This window comes from Adelges cooleyi, unplaced genomic scaffold (genome assembly GCF_023614345.1).
Source record: "Adelges cooleyi isolate 19-005CV unplaced genomic scaffold, UGA_ACOO_1.1 ACOO_flye_CR_arks_rails_tigmint_CR_PRNA_376, whole genome shotgun sequence".
Lineage (NCBI taxonomy): Eukaryota > Metazoa > Arthropoda > Insecta > Hemiptera > Adelgidae > Adelges > Adelges cooleyi.
In genome coordinates, this window is record NW_026096053.1 from 2,010,456 (window position 1) to 2,026,664 (window position 16,209).

The following is a 16,209-nucleotide window of genomic DNA, read 5'->3' on the forward strand; positions in this document are numbered from 1 at the left end:
TTGTTAAAAAAAATAAAGGTTGAATGTCGTAGTACTATGTTTTGTAGGTGTTATAGTATTTTATAACGTTAAAAATAAAATGCTTTATATTTTAGTCGGTAACAAATTATACGTCACTTAGTCAATTGGTATTATAATTAGGTAGACTAAATGTATCTTACTTCTTATATTTATCAGCACTGTTTTATAAAAAAAACTCTAGAGGAGATGAAGTGGGAATTGTCAGCTAATTTTGACTCTTTCTTTCTCCCCTGCGTGCGCCGCTTATTATGGAGATTATTGTTTCTAGCTTTTGAATGTCAGTTGTCGTAGCACCATGATCGTTTGCAGTCGTACGGTGGACGGTGTGCCGAAAACATGATTTATATATGTTTTATAGAAAAGAAAGTTTGATTTTTAGAAATTCGTTGAATTTGTTTACAACACTTACAAAAAAAAAAAACCTGTTAATATCGAAAATTCGGACCCCGCCGATGTTTGGCGACGTTTCCAAGTTTTCTCTGGAATCGGTCACTCTGCTGTATTCGCTGTCCATGTCGGTTTCGGCATTTTTGCAAAACAACTTGCTCTTAAGAAAAGCCTGTAACCCTATGGAACCTTTTGGTGAATGCGTTAACAGCGAAACGACAGCCCAACACGTCGTTTCCATCATTCATTCGTGGAAAACGTTAATTCAGTACACCATTCCCGTCGTTTTTATAATATTGGCAGGTACGTGGAAAGTGGTGTGTGTGTGTAGTATTTTTAATCTCTTTTTAATATTTGAATCATCAAGCTATCATATAATATAGTAAAGATATAAACTCTACTTGAACCTCAAGAGTCTGTTGTTAGCGCTGAAGGTGACAACATCGTTGTCGTAACACGTGTACGCAAGAAGTGTATAATTTTTATGGTTTAGGGTTCAAGTAGATTTTATATCTTTACTACATATTTAACCATAAGTTTGCTTAACAGTTTTTTCTAGACTATCATACAATAAATGCCAAAAGGAATGGCGATAAAAGTTATCAGACAATTTTCAGTTTATTCATTGCTATAGCTTATAATAAAATAAATTACTAATATTACTATTATTATAGAATTTTATTTTTATTCTGATTTCTGAACAACAATTACAATTTTATTGTTAATTTCACAACAAGAAAATTAATTATCTTCAATTTTAGTAGCTTATTTTTAATTAGAAAAAGTATGTCCAACTCTGGATAGAGTACAATTGGCAAACATCATATTTTCCCTTCAAAAACTGAGAAATGGGATGTGTGCAGTGTGTGTATACAAAAGTTGTGTACATCTTATAATACAATTTTTATGTAACTTAACTTCCACCACTTATATTATAAATTACAAATAGTCAATATATTGCTTAGTGTAACCATTTTTTATCCAACTTGTTTAGCCAAGGGTGGAGTTATTATTTTAACTGCCTTGGTTCTTTAGTAAATTATTGTTAGACCACCAATACTTATCCGACTGATGTAAAATAAAGTATTAACATCATACAATCGTACAACCCCTCCGCTTTAAAATATGCCAATCCACTCTCATACTAAAATAGGTTATAAAAAATATGTAATATAGACATAAGAAATCTTAAAAGGCTTATTTTTAATAATATCAGTTTTTTAACATAAAACCACTCAATGCATACCAATAGTCCTTATTATAACTGTAATAAACAAAGATAAGATAATTAATTGTTCAGTCTCAAAATGTTTAATTTGTTTTTGATTACACTATAAGTTGTTGCATATTATCGACTTACAGTATAGTGTAAAGTATATACATTACAAATAATCGTTATTGGCAAATTTACAAAACAACACTTTGATTTACTACAAATAATATATACTAATACTTGTCTTTTAAGCATTACATATTTTTAAAAATGGGAAACTATTTACATTGAATATATTTTCAACTATTTCATGAAACATATAAATTAATAACTTACTGATAAATAAAATAATATATTATAAGTATTCTTTGTGACTTATTATTTTGTTAATAATTAGTTAACAGCTATGATTTATATTGTCAGTATAAATTAGGGGTGTCGAAATATGTGTGTACATTTCTTCATTTGTTTTATAATTTATCACGAATTTAATTAAATAATCAAATAATAAAATACGCTTATTTATTAACAAAAAATGAATTATATTATTCAAAATAATTTAAAATTCATGCTACTTTTCAGTTCAATAACATTTTAACTAAACCTTTAATTTATTTTTTAAAGCTCTCATCCCCTTTAAAAATCGTGGGTATCTTAAAATTAAATGAATTACAACTAAAATATAATGTGATGAACGTCATTGGATCTTCTCGGGAACAACATTTTTTTTTGTGTAATTAGGAGAGTTTAATTTAGAAAATGTCATTGTTCTATTTTAATATGTTATGTTTATTTATGTAAATATTATTAAAAAATGTATTTTCATAACAGAAACGTAAGATAATTTTTTTTTAAATTGTAGGTCACGTGTTTATTTCAGTTAAGGGATTATCTCAGTCTACCCTTAGATTCCTGTCAAAGCAAAAACATATATGTCCGATATCGTATAGTCAATTTGGTATTGTCATAACTGTAGCAATTGTGTTTTGTGAACTTTTTCAGGGCCATGGAGTGATAGCCACGGCAAGCGAAGAAAACCGTTGATATGTCTACCGATCGTCGGTCAGATCCTGACTGACGCTTTTTGTATTATGAATGCCTATTTCTGGTCATGGCCTCCGCAAGTCGCCGCAGTGTTCGAAGCAGTCACACCAGGGTTGTTCGGCTCCAGTTGCATGTTTTGGGTTGGGTTGATATCCTACATATCTGACAACACAGCCGTGGAATTGAGAACCGTGCGGTTTGGAATGCTCAACGCGACATACTACATAAGCTCGCTGATCGGCACGGGCATATCTGGCATCTTAAACGTCAAGTTGGGGTTCTTCGGAGCGTTCGCAGTGTCCATTGTGTTGAACTCTGTAGCTCTAGCCATCGGTTATTTTGCCGTCAAAGACACGTCGGTACCATACGAGGAAAATAAACTTTGGCATAAGCCGCGATATCTCTTTCAGGGCTATTTATCTATGTTCAAGGGCAAAGTGAAGCATTACCCTATAACGCTGCTATTATTACTGGTATGCCAGTCAGTGTTAGTTGGACGGTTATCGGGTGAGCTACTACGGTGAACAGTATGGCCTTTGGGCGTTGTGTTAGTTTTATTGAATTTAATCAGAAATCAAACGATTAATTAAATTTAGTATAGTATTAAACAATTTGTCGTGACGCCATATTCTTTTTTAGTTATTTGTCACTCTACACTAATTTTATATTATTTTTGTTCAGGGGAGTACGCCGTAATGTATTGGTTTGTACGTTACCAATTTGGATGGCTGGAAGTGGAATACAGCTATTTTGCAGCCTATAAAATGATAACCATGCTTTCTGGTAATTTACACATACATATTATCCTGAGCCTTACTTTTTACGAGAATAATTGTAATTGTTCTTATTCAACAAAACAATATGATTTTCAGGTACGTTATTTGCTGTGTATGTGTTAAGCCACCATTTGAAAATAAACGATATAGTTATTGGTATTATAGCTGGTACCTTTGACATTTTTGCTGCGTTTGGCTACGTACTGGTTAATCAACCCTGGCAAATGTGTATCAGTAAGTTTTGTCTGTTCCTATACATAGTTAATAAGTTATTTTTGCTACATAGCTGATGTATAATTAATATACAATAATCATAACGTGTAAAAATATGTGTTTTATTTGTATTCGTAGTCCCGTTAATTGACTTGTACCATGGAACTGCACTAACTATTACTACTTCGTTGACTTCAAAAATGGTGGAAAAAGAAGAATTAGGTGAGACGACGGTCTTTATATCAATTCAACTCGCCATCATTAATTATTTTTAATCCATTAATTCTTCACCAGCCACCGTTAACCCTATCACCACCATTACTGTTTTCTGCAATTCTGCTGAATTTATTGGCATCCCCTCTTTTAAGGTCATATTGTTTTGGACCTAAAACAAAAATTCGGGCGATCGATTTTGTCCGAAACTATAGATATTTCTTTGGTCCTATTCGTCAAACCATACATATCAGTTATCTCACTATAAATTTTCTTTATTAAGATCCTCGCTAAGTTTATCCTTTGTTTACCTTGTATTACCATGTTAATATATGTAAGTAGATAATTGAATATATAATGTTTCAGTGTAAACTTAGTTTTAACAGAACATTAAATCCCCTCTTTTCAAGGAGTTAGGTAAAATAATTTTTTTTTAAATCTTAATTTAAAAGTTAAACTTTTATGTGCAATTATTAGTTCAGTAATTAGGACTCTTTTTTTTTGGTATTTAATTTTCATGACAGCATCCCTGACAACGATAGAAATTAAGTGTATAATGTCCTCTTGATGTTAATATTAGGTCGAATGAACTCAGCCCAAGGCCTTATCAACACCGTACTGTCGTTCGTTATAGTAGCTTTGTACAGTGCTACGTACAATTTTACTTTCGAATATTTAACCGGAGCAGTATTCCTATTAAACGTTATTTTGACGGCGCCTATTTTAGTCGTCTTACTGTAAGTTATTTTATTATCAGGTTTTATAATTTTCATGTACACTGTATATTTTTGCGCTTTATATTAGCCAAACGTTCTATTACTTCGTTCACAAAATAACTGGAGAGTTATATAGGTAAGATGTAATTGTAAAGGTAAAATGGGATTGTTATGATGGTCGCCAACCAATCGAATAGGCATTTGAAGAAGAAAGGTTAGATGCAATGGCTAAATCTCGAAAAATAAGTCATTTTCGTAGTGTTGTTAAATATTATTATTTTACTATTATGAAATAATATATTTTAAAATTTTTATTTTTCAGAACTGTGTACTACAAATGCAGACATTTATGGGCATCTGATAGTTATAATATAGCTGTCAGGTGATCTGTTAGGTCCTACACGACGTCATGACCATTGTTTAATTTACTTGTAAAATTTTATATTATTTTACTTCTAATAAAACTGTTTTATATGCTGTGCGTTATTTAATGTAGTCAGTGAGCTTAAATGGGAACTCTATTCCTCTTTTTGTTTAAATATTTTTAAGTATTGATATATGGTGAGTGTAACAAACGATAAGATGAATTGCGCTTATTTTAGGCAGTATAAAGTTATAAGACTCATACCTATACTACATAATTTTCTTTAAAATAAAAAAAGTAATTTTAGCAGTAGTAAAGTTTTTAAAAATAATTAATAGTTTAGATTAACTTAGGTAAAGTTTTACTTATCTAAATTTGTAAAGACTAAAAAGACATTAGGGAGGCGTATGCTTAAAAAACTACTTATTTAAAAATAATGACCACAGTAACAAACTATTTGGAAAATTTTGTTCATACATTATTTGGTGCACACAATTGGGTAACTCGATAATATTATCAATAATAGGTACCATAAATAGTTAGGTAACTTACAAAATATATTAAATATCTCAAAACAAATATACAATATATTTTAACTATTTTTATAAAATAAATCTGTACAGTTTTATATCACAATTTGAAATATCACTGTAACCATAAAAAGTGATATTTCTTTATACATACATACATACATACATAACAATTAACAATATTAAACATTCTTGTTGTTTTTTTAAATTTAGCAACATGACATAGTAAAATAATAACATTGTCAAGCGGTGTTCATAGTAGCTTTATAATGTTCATCTTTAATTATATTGTTACAAGCGTCCATGTTCTCGTCCTTTTTCTGATTTTCAACTTCATTGTTATTATTTTTGAATATAGAACCTTGCATGTCAGCTTTGTACGTTAACCTGCAATTATGTATGACAATTAAATAATTATTTTCATTTTCTTAAGTAAAACATAATGTAACTTTGTAGGACGGAGTGGCCGAGTGGACTAAGGCGGCGATTTCAATGCGCGCACCGTCGCCAGTTCGAACCATCCCCCTATCAAAAACTTGGCAGAAAACAACAGGTGAACACAGCTTATTCTGCCAAGTAGGCGCCCGAACTAGGCCTTCAGACCTACTACCGGATATTAATACCATATGCAAAAAAAAAAACAATTTTTATTTTGTCCTTACTTAGAAGTTGAAAATATTATAATATTATCAAGAAAGTAAAAAAGATATTCAAATCAACAATCGATGACGATATTTCATAGGTCCTCAATTGTTTATTAACACAATTTTCAAAGTATAGTTTAACCAACTTATGTATTTTTGCATATTTTTGTGATACTTACTTACATTCTCAGTTTATCAGTAAAAAAAAGTAAGCTCGATAGGTAATTTATGATTATATGCAAAACCTGGTATGTTATCAAAATGCTATTTTCGAAAACGTTTTGCATTAAAAAAAATAAAAATTATGAAAATGTAGTTTTGCTAAAATTGTTAATTGAAAGTATGGTATTTATTTTCCGCCTTTATGTGTGAAACGATCAAACAAATATTAACAACGTTTTTTATAACACTAAAATTTCAACAAAAATTATTTTATTATTTTAATTTTCGTAAAAACCTTTTTCTTATTACGTTGTAAATATTTAAATGCTTTTACCCATACAATGCACTTGACATAATCTACAGTTAAAACTTTACCCGAATAGTATAACAACAGGAACGGTAATCGCAGCAGTTATTAGGAAAAATGCGCCCGGTAGTGTTTCAAAAGTCAACTTGTATACTTGATTGTACAATGGGTATACTATTATAGGCGCTAAGGTTTCCAACATTCCACGCACAGAATTCAGTTGAGCTAAAATATAAGACAGGCATGTGTCGTTTAAGGATTTGAATGATTGAAAACAAAATATGGTTCTTCTTTAAGACATACCCAGTTCTGTGTTGTCGACAAGTTTTGAAGCCATCGACGAGCTGACGGTAAACGCTGCGCCGTGAAAAACGTCTATGAGTGGAACTGAAAACAACAATATTGTCATGAGATTCATTTTTTTTATCATGTTTATTAGTGGAAAAGAAAAAATTGTCACTTTGAAATAATATACGTATGCTTATACCTATTGCACGCGGTATTGCATGCGTTTAATAAGTTGTTAAAGGAGCATACAACACAACAAAAAAATTTTTTTTTTTTAATTATTATTTAATGTTAAATTATTGTAGTTAGAACTATTGAAAACGATTTGGTCAAAATCCGATGCAAAAAAAATTATTATTTAAGGAAATATTAGGATATTTAGAATAGCCGCGTGACGTCATTGGGCCGAGCTCGCCATAATTGCCTATCTTACACGTTTAAAGTAGCTCGCTTTACACAATGATTTACTAACCTATACATTTTATTTTTGATATTTCATTTACGCATAGAGCTCGTATTGATGATTGAGCATTATTTACATATTGAGCTCGGCCCAATGACGTCTTTTTTCAATGTTCCATAACTCATTGAATATTGTGAGTAGGAACGTCAAACCTATATCATTTTTCTTAGAATTAAACGTTCTTTTAAATTAAAAAACTTATTTTTCGTGTTTTGTGCTCCTTTAAACGTATTGGTATTATCGCGATTTTACTACTCAAGTTAAATTAAATACAAGTGTACAGACTTATTTTTATTAGAGCCTAATCTAAATTTTTAAATATATTTTATTTTTATCAGTTAATAGTGTAAGTACTACACTTCTGATCGTAACTGCTATATTATATAATATGCAGAGTGGGTTATTTGTGTACATCATTAAATTTATTATAATTTATCAGTGTTTAACTGCTCGTAGGAACATTTATATGATGATTCCAAGGGTAGCATTACAATTGAGGTTTGTCACCCGTTTTCTCATAATCAGATTGTTGTGTATAAAAATAAACTAATTTTATCATTTTTTTTCTTACCTGCATAAAGCTGCCAGGGTTTAGTGACAAAGCTGTAACATATAGCGGCAACCAAGTCAAAACTGCTTCCAATAAATCCAATAGCAGCATCATGCATTTTTAGTTTTACACTCATTAACCATATTGCTATAACAGTTCCTGTAACATCGATAGTTCTTATTTTCTAATTTAGAATTCAGATATGATATTCCATAGACCATAATACAGTAGATAATATTTTACAATTTGTCACATAAGTATAAGTATACTTCCTTAAATGAATGTCCCAATGGAACACTTTTAGAATCTATAAAAGCTTTATTAAAAAGCGTTTCACCTTAAATTCAATATAGGTTTTATATTTTAACATATTTTGTGTGTTATTCTGATCGTTTTGTTTTTTGGATACTTTTTTTGAAAATATTTAGAAAAACTGAACTTATCATTTGACACAATTTCTCTGTATTGTTCATTTGTGTTATGTATACATAGTAAACGTCTGTCGAAAAATAATTATTGCCAATTACCTATTAAAATCCCAGTCATTTTGTATGCAGCATAAAGGCTGTAATCGATTTCGTTCCATCCGAACTTATATCTCACAAAGAGATACAGTATTGAGTATTCACCTAAAAAAATACATGGTTAAATTATTATACAACACTAAGACTCGGGTAGTTCTTCTAAAATATGATAAGTAGCTATAAAAAAAATATAAATGTCATATTGCGAATAACTACTAAAGTATTTTACTCAAACCTTGTTAATCATCGCAGTCAACATTTTTAATAAATTATTATTTATTAAAATGTTAAGCAACTATAAATTTATTCTACTATTCCTTCGGTAGGCGATCGTAACCAGTCAAATCCAATTTGAGTAGTTGTAAATTTCAACTGTTTGTTTTTTAACTCAAAATACTTAAAGTTAAATTTATACTAAAACTAGATTTAACTGCTTATGAACGCTTATGAGCTAATTTCTATGAAGGAGTTTCTTAGGAGGAAATAGAATATAACAATTAATATATCTCCACTAATACAATTTTTCACGAGTTGCGTATAATATATCAATTTAGTAGTTTTTATTATAATTTTTAAATTTTCACAATAGTATTTATAATATTTATAATGTTTTATTTTTTTCTTATGAGTTGAGGTGGAGCGAACAATAAAGCGGTAACAGTAATTTTGTTTTTCAATTATTACATAATTAGTACATTATCATCGGTGATGTGCAATATTAGTGTTGAATAATAAAAATTTCGCAAGTCATAGATATTAGGAAATAAATACGTTGAAAAATATTATTGATAATCAGTAAAATATTTAATAATATATACTACAATGCAAGTGGTATTAGGTATTTATGAATGTTTATTGTTGAGCCGTAATCAAATGGTCATAAATTAGTACCATAGTGTATTAATTAACCATATTGTTGATTTTGTGTGTTCTAACATTGTGTGAATATGATAATATTACAGAAATAATTAAAATTAATTGTTTTTCTCAAACAAAAAATAGTATTTAGCCTATAAGCCTTAATGAGTTAAAACCTACGAAATTAACACAATGCAACGATAATCGTTTTAATATTTAGACATTTATTTTTGGATTATACTTTTATTAATAATAACCTACCCTATTCAAACGCTTTCAAAACTATGAAAATATCTCCATCTTTCCTCTAAGAAAGATGGAAGGTTTTTTCTTTAATATTTCTCAATGGCAGCAATTTTATAACTTCAAGTCTAAGATGTAAAATTTAGACTGTAATTATATGTAATGTGTATCTAGCGTATGTATAAAAAAAAAAAAATTAGAACTCTTTTCTTAGCAGTTATAAAATACTTCAAACATAATTTTAATATAAAAATTGATTTTATTAATAAAAAATCTAAATGTTTTAAAACATTTTTTCAAAAGTAATTTTAGTACTTTCAGTCAATAAAATTATTATAAACATTGACACACACATACATATTTATTATATATTATATTATTTTGTATGGTTAGTAATGATATAATATAATAATATAGTAACATAAATAACAAAAATTGTCAAAACATTGTACATTTATACAATATATTATTATGTTATCTATAAACATAAACTATATTGTAGAATATCTCATGTTTCGACAATTTTTGTTATTTATAGTAATACATTACTAACCATAAAAAATAATATTATAAATATATTTTTTAAACGTTGTTCTTTAGTATTTAAAAGGTATTAATAAAAAAAATTACCATCACCACGAGAATACGTTGAAAATACAATTGGCATTTTGTTTTCTTGTAAAATTGTGTTAAAATCACTTGTAATCCTATCGAGTTTCATAATTTTAATTATGCGAATAACATTACCTTGCATGGGTCCAACGGTGAGAGGCGACACGATTGTCATGTATATCAACAGTGATCGTCTAGGTCTTTTTTTTATTAGTATTTTCATCGAGTCCGTGACGACTTTTGGATTGATCGTTTGCCAGATGGACGCTTTTTCGTAGGGGACGGATGTGTCTTTGATCATAAGCACTCCTAACGCTAGCGATATGCAGTTTAGCATTATACACGCCAGGAACGTGCCGTAAAATCCGATATTGAGATTCAAAAAGCCAGCGGCACAAGCGCCAATAGGGGTGGCGATGAAGTACAACGACATGAGTATGCCGATTCGCTTGGTGCGGTCTTCCACTTTGGTGTTGTCGGCAACGTACGAGGCTACCCCGACCACACAACAGATCCTGGATCCCGTCAGGGCAGGTATTAAACACTCGAAAATTGCAGCCACTGCCGGCGGCCAATACCAATAGTAAACGTTGAGCACGTTGAACATGTCGGTCAACAGTTGCCCGGCTATGGGTATGAACATCAATGGTCTCCTTCGCCGGCCGTGCGTGTCGCTCCAAGGACCGGCAAACAGTATGAAGATCAATGGCACGGCATACTGTATGGTGAGTTTCCACGTTTGAATTTTGGTCACCAACGCTTGAGCGTAGGCTTCGTTGAGACATTTCTCTCTCAGATCGGCTGGCTGGACAGTAGCCGTTTCGTCACAGCCTTTTCTCAATATCAAATTCGTTCCCACCTGTGGAAAACGTAAACATAAACCGAATTATACAATTTATTATTTGATTTATAGGTTTGAAAGAGTGGAATGTTCTAAATACAAGTGGGTTATGAACGTTACCGACTGCGTCAATAGTGTGGAATATAATTAAGATTAGTTGCGGCTAATAGACGATAATATTTAAAACCAATGTCTCCGTACATATAAAAAGTCAAGAATTTTATGGATGTAGACTAAAATAACTCTATACAATGTTCTAATGAGACTAGTAGCTTTATACACATGTGGTACATGGGCGAAGGCAAAGTATGTAAATTGGAAACAATTAGCAACATTCGAATTAAAAGATCACAGAATTCATAAAGCAAAAAACTAAAAAGAGTACGAGATAAGAACAAACCGGTAAATAGAATGACGGAGTAGTAACACTAGGATAGACTAAACTAGGTTGGACATTGGAAGTCATTGGACTGGCTAAAATATGGAGGCCGGGTATAAAATGGCTAGACGGAGACAACGATGGATTAATAGGATCGCCAAGGACTTAAAATCTTTAGGTGTGGAAAATAGAGAGGAACTAGCAAAGGATAGAGATAGGAAGAAGCAGTTGGTTGTTGTAGAGATGAGCCTAAATTTCTTGTAAAAATACCCAAGAATAACCAAGATATTGAACTATATTGAGCTGGGGCAATTAATTGAGAAATACAATAAGAAAACGAGTAATACGAGTAAAGTTTTCATTCTTCTTATTATTATTATCAATGATGAGTGGTGAAAGAAAAATGAAATAGTTAAGTTAAAAATGTAAATGGGTGTGTAGGATGACTAGGGTTGGTAGATTTATTATGAAATAGGGTATAGGAGAGATAATTTAAGAGTTTGGTTGTTAAGTAGGAAAAATAGAGGATAAAAGGGAGGACAATTAATAGTAAAATAGATAAGTGTGATTTTGGCTAACATACCTTATTTGTACAGGATTAAATGAAAAATAGATTATTATTTAGATTACTAAAGATTTCTAAAACTTGACTCTTGTAGAATGTTATCAGTGTTTAATAATAATAATAATATATATTTAACGCATAATATATATAAATAAATAATAAATAAATAATATACATAATATATATATAAAAATTACGAAAGCAAAAAAAAAATATAAGTCCAATAATAATAATATAATACCAAAGCAAGTACTGTAAACTAGGCCACCGGGCAAAAACTGGGTTACAAACCGTACAGTGTATAAGTACGGAAGTACACTGATAATATTCAAGGTTAATAATAAAAAAATGATATCCGTTTATTTTTATTACTACATTGATAACTAATGAGGGTTATTTACTATTTTATATAAGAAAACAAACCTTAGTTAATTTCATAATAGGTAATAACATTAAAAAAATTAACAATTAATTAGGTATTTCTTGTATGTTTTGGTTGACCGAATAATAATTTGGGCGTCCCTAGGTAATTTTGTTGCATAACCTTTTCAATCGGGAAATTAGGCAATCAGTAAACTAGAAATAACTTAAATATACATTGACCGCACTTATCATCATAATCTGACGCCACCAAAATAAACTGGCCTAGTTATTCCTAATAAAACTGACCATAGGCCTTGGCCAAAGAACTCGGATTTTAATCAATGCTTTGTGGCTATTTAAAATATATTTAACTTAGAATTACACCGAAATTATTTAACGTAGTCTCTTAGGAATAATTGAAATCGTGCTTATGAAGTAAAAATTAAATAATCATGTTGAACTTCTTAAAAATCATACCAATTCTGCGAAACACGCCCGTGTTCTTATTACAGTATGTTACAAAACTACTAGATTTGCATATTAGGTAAATAGTTGGGCATAATTAATTTTATTTTAGTGCGTAGTCCGTGTAGAATACAGTAGTTTTTATTTTCGTTTAAACTGTAAAACAGTCATTATAGTAAAATACCTTATTAGTGTACAAGCGAATTAATGCGAAGCTGAAAAGGTATTAATTCTGACAATGGTGCTTGTTTTGGCTGATGCATATTCGCAAATGAATGTAGGCAGCATCATACAAAATATTGAGTTACAATTTCATACTACTACTAAATATGCTCATATAATAAGTCAAACAACAAGTTTAGTTCGAATTTTGGAAACAAACGGTAGTAACTATTCAAAATAGCAGGAGCAAACCCTACCAATTAGTTTTTAGGCCCATGACTTTTTTTATTAATTATACATGAAATTATTTTGCCATCTTAACAAATGTTTGAACATGTGGGATTCTATTAAAAATGTAAATAAATTATCCAACTTTATATTTAGGACTCTAAAAGTATTTATTGTTTCGTCAATTTTGAATCTTTTCTGTCACTTGCAATCCCTAAAACTATTATACAATATACATATTATTATTATTATTTAATATATTATTAACACACGTTTGGGATGCCTAAAGTTAATATTGATAGTGGGATATAAAGTTAATATTTATATTATTAAATTTTGCTAACTCTTAAGTATAAGCTCATAATAATACAAATAGGTAATACAAATAATAACCGTAAACAATTTTTTTAATTGTTTTTTTGCTTAAAATATTGTACCTTACAATTTAAACATATTTTGTTGTATACCATATGAGTCGTTAATAATGTTGACGAGTAATATTAAAGTAATATCATATTAAATTTATGGAGTTAGGTTGACTGCACGTGGGCTTATCTTAGACAAATATTCCAGCTAGTTGCGCCTATCTCAAAAGCGGCATCTAAGGAGTGAGTCATTTACGTTTAGTATCGTGACATTTTTCAAAAGGCCTATTAAAAAATAAACACCGGTTCGATGACATATATATAATATATACAAGTAACAAGTTATGATTAGATAATATTTCATTTAGATAATTATTCCATAATGTAATAACAAATTGTTGTTTGTTGTCGTTTGACTACAAATAATTCATAATATATAATATAAATTAGGGCAATAATACTTCTTTTAAAACTAGTTTTAAAAGCTTACCAATAGCTTTAAAAAAATATGAAAAATCACATGGGCCGAACGCAGTACAAACGAAGAGATACTTGATAGGATAAAGGAAATCATGGCAATGTATCCAATTTAGAAGAGAAAAGATAATAGAACATACATTAAGACATAAAAGTTTACGAAAAACAATAATTGAGAAAGATATTGAAGGATACAATGGAAGAAGAAGTCCAGTATATGCCTCAAATTATAAAAAGGCATAAAGAAGAAAAATAAAATACGGACCTAAAAGAATTAAGCTACAGATAACAGAAGGGAGGCATGAGGAGTTGCAACAAACAAATCTTAGGGATTAGTGACGAAAACAAGGTTAGCTTAACTTTTAAAAGTTAATTCTAATATATCTGTCATAAAAATTGCCGATCTTTATCGCAGAATTAGTAAGTTTTTTACTAACAGTACACATTATAGTTAATATAGCGATAATATCCTTAAGTAAATAGTTTAAAATTATATTTATGGTTTGAAATCAAATACTAATGTCGTAAAATATATTTGCCTATAAGATTATGAACCACTTCAAATATTTATCAAACATTGTTGTGTCAAACCTATTTGAGTTATTGTAAACATTTGTTTTCGTATACATTTTGAAAACATTAATATGTACAGGATATAGAAAATAAAAGTAATAATAATTTGATTAGACGTTTCTAAATTATTGTGAAGTCTTATACAAGTATATTATTTGTTTAAATATCTCAAAGTTTGTGCTATTAATTTTCGAACAACTTAACAGTAGGGTTTTTTTTCAATGTAAATATTATTCTGGTACTCACCAAAGCCGATATAGCCAACGTTATGAAGTATAGGAATAACATTGGTTCCACGGTGACTCTTTCGACCCATTTTGGTCGTATCAAATTCATGTTGTTCGTTTAAACCAAACCGAGTTCGTTTTTTTTTTTTATTAACGGCAAATCAGACGCACTTTTGCATACGTTCAAAAAGAATTCGACACCGTCATTGTCGGTACGATTTTGATTTCATTCAAATGGTATCCTCGGAGCGTGTACATGTGTTATTACAGAGCGAAGCACACACTAACCTATCGCTGGCCGTATGATGCATCCGTACGTAACACATAGTATAGATAATGATTGAGTAACATACCAGTCTGAGGTCGAGTTCACTGTTTTCAACTTTCTCCTTCGACCACTGTTTCGCGACTATCCTTCCACCGTCGAATTTGTAATACTATTACAATTATTATTATTATTATTATTATATAAGCTGGCAGTCTAAAAGTATAAGTGTTAGTGGTGAATAACACGTAAAATGTAAAAAAAAAAATACATTACCGTGCATCGAACTACGCCGGAATATATCATATGGTTTTTTTTTATTTTAGAACATAAAACAGTTAACCCCAATACGACAAAAAAATGTTTTTTTTTTATAAGATTAAATAATATTTTAAAAACCAATTTAAAAATTTTTATTTATTTATTAATATTTTTAATGTTTTTTGTGTATATGAGCTTGAAGTGGTGAGAACCAAAAGGGATTTTTACACAATTTCACACTAAATTATATTTTCAACGATGTTCACTATCTTTTTAATATCTCTTTCAAAAACTAATGACAAATTGTACAACAAACAGAGAAAAAATGTTTATTAACAAATATTTTATGATAATAGGCTTGGTTTACAAAAAATTGTCGCTATTGTAATCTTTTGGGTTTAATCACTTCATATAGGTACATATATATTGTTTTTAAATCTTCTTTTTATATAATAACCACCAATCACTATCGAACGTTGCCAATAACATGAAAATATCTTCATATAATTCCTCTAAAATTGGGGAAAGGTTTTTACTTTTGGGTATAGCACATTGGCGTCAGTGGAGTCGGTTTATCATTTAAATATTTATCATTTAATTATTTATCATTTAATTATTTATCATTTAATTATTTATCATTTAAATATGACGTGAAAACATTTTTCAAGTATAATTATATATAAGTGAAAATTGTTGTGTTGATGTTACCAGACACGTTAAATTAAGTATCTAAACGTAATGAGTATACAAATTATTTTTAATTTCTTAATTGTTTCTACTTCAAAAAACATCAACTTAGCTGAATACTCAATAGTGTAGTTCTTAATACATCAGTTAAAATACAATATACTTATAACTTTATATTTAAACTATTTAATAACTATTTCTGTGCTATAATAACTAATACCTA

The 16,209-nt window shown here is 29.6% G+C and overlaps 2 protein-coding genes across 2 annotated transcripts; one reads left to right on the plus strand and one right to left on the minus strand.

Moving 5' to 3' along the window:
* The first annotated feature begins 90 nt into the window (after window positions 1–90).
* LOC126840727 (proton-coupled folate transporter-like) lies at window positions 91–5,059 on the plus strand. The gene is made up of 7 exons (XM_050576645.1): window positions 91–711; window positions 2,624–3,172; window positions 3,347–3,448; window positions 3,538–3,675; window positions 3,793–3,876; window positions 4,448–4,604; window positions 4,906–5,059. Exons 1-7 carry the CDS (start codon window positions 369–371, stop codon window positions 4,967–4,969), a joined length of 1,437 nt encoding a protein of 478 aa, XP_050432602.1. The 5' UTR covers window positions 91–368; the 3' UTR covers window positions 4,970–5,059.
* Window positions 5,060–5,548: 489 nt separating this feature from the next.
* Window positions 5,549–15,148, minus strand: LOC126840726 (solute carrier family 46 member 3-like). The gene is made up of 7 exons (XM_050576644.1): window positions 14,793–15,148; window positions 10,264–10,987; window positions 8,419–8,520; window positions 7,913–8,050; window positions 6,894–6,977; window positions 6,659–6,815; window positions 5,549–5,864 (listed from the first exon to the last, which is right to left on the minus strand). The coding sequence occupies exons 1-7, from the start codon at window positions 14,880–14,882 to the stop codon at window positions 5,720–5,722; spliced, it is 1,440 nt and encodes a 479-aa protein (XP_050432601.1). The 5' UTR covers window positions 14,883–15,148; the 3' UTR covers window positions 5,549–5,719.
* Between the last annotated feature and the right edge of the window lie 1,061 nt (window positions 15,149–16,209).

What these genes read in the sequence shown, in the direction of transcription:
- LOC126840726 (XM_050576644.1), bottom strand. Translation starts at nt 14,882, where the DNA reads ATGAATTTGATACGACCAAAATGGGTCGAAAGAGTCACCGTGGAACCA. An exon ending in CGTTGGCTATATCGGCTTTG is followed by an intron (nt 10,988 to 14,792) that starts GTGAGTACCAGA and finishes CGTTTTCCACAG; the next exon opens with GTGGGAACGAATTTGATATT. An exon ending in ACCCTGGCAGCTTTATGCAG is followed by an intron (nt 6,978 to 7,912) that starts GTAAGAAAAAAA and finishes TGTTGTTTTCAG; the next exon opens with TTCCACTCATAGACGTTTTT.
- LOC126840727 (XM_050576645.1), top strand. Translation starts at nt 369, where the DNA reads ATGTTTTATAGAAAAGAAAGTTTGATTTTTAGAAATTCGTTGAATTTG. An exon ending in AATGATAACCATGCTTTCTG is followed by an intron (nt 3,449 to 3,537) that starts GTAATTTACACA and finishes TATGATTTTCAG; the next exon opens with GTACGTTATTTGCTGTGTAT. An exon ending in CCTATTTTAGTCGTCTTACT is followed by an intron (nt 4,605 to 4,905) that starts GTAAGTTATTTT and finishes TTTATTTTTCAG; the next exon opens with AACTGTGTACTACAAATGCA.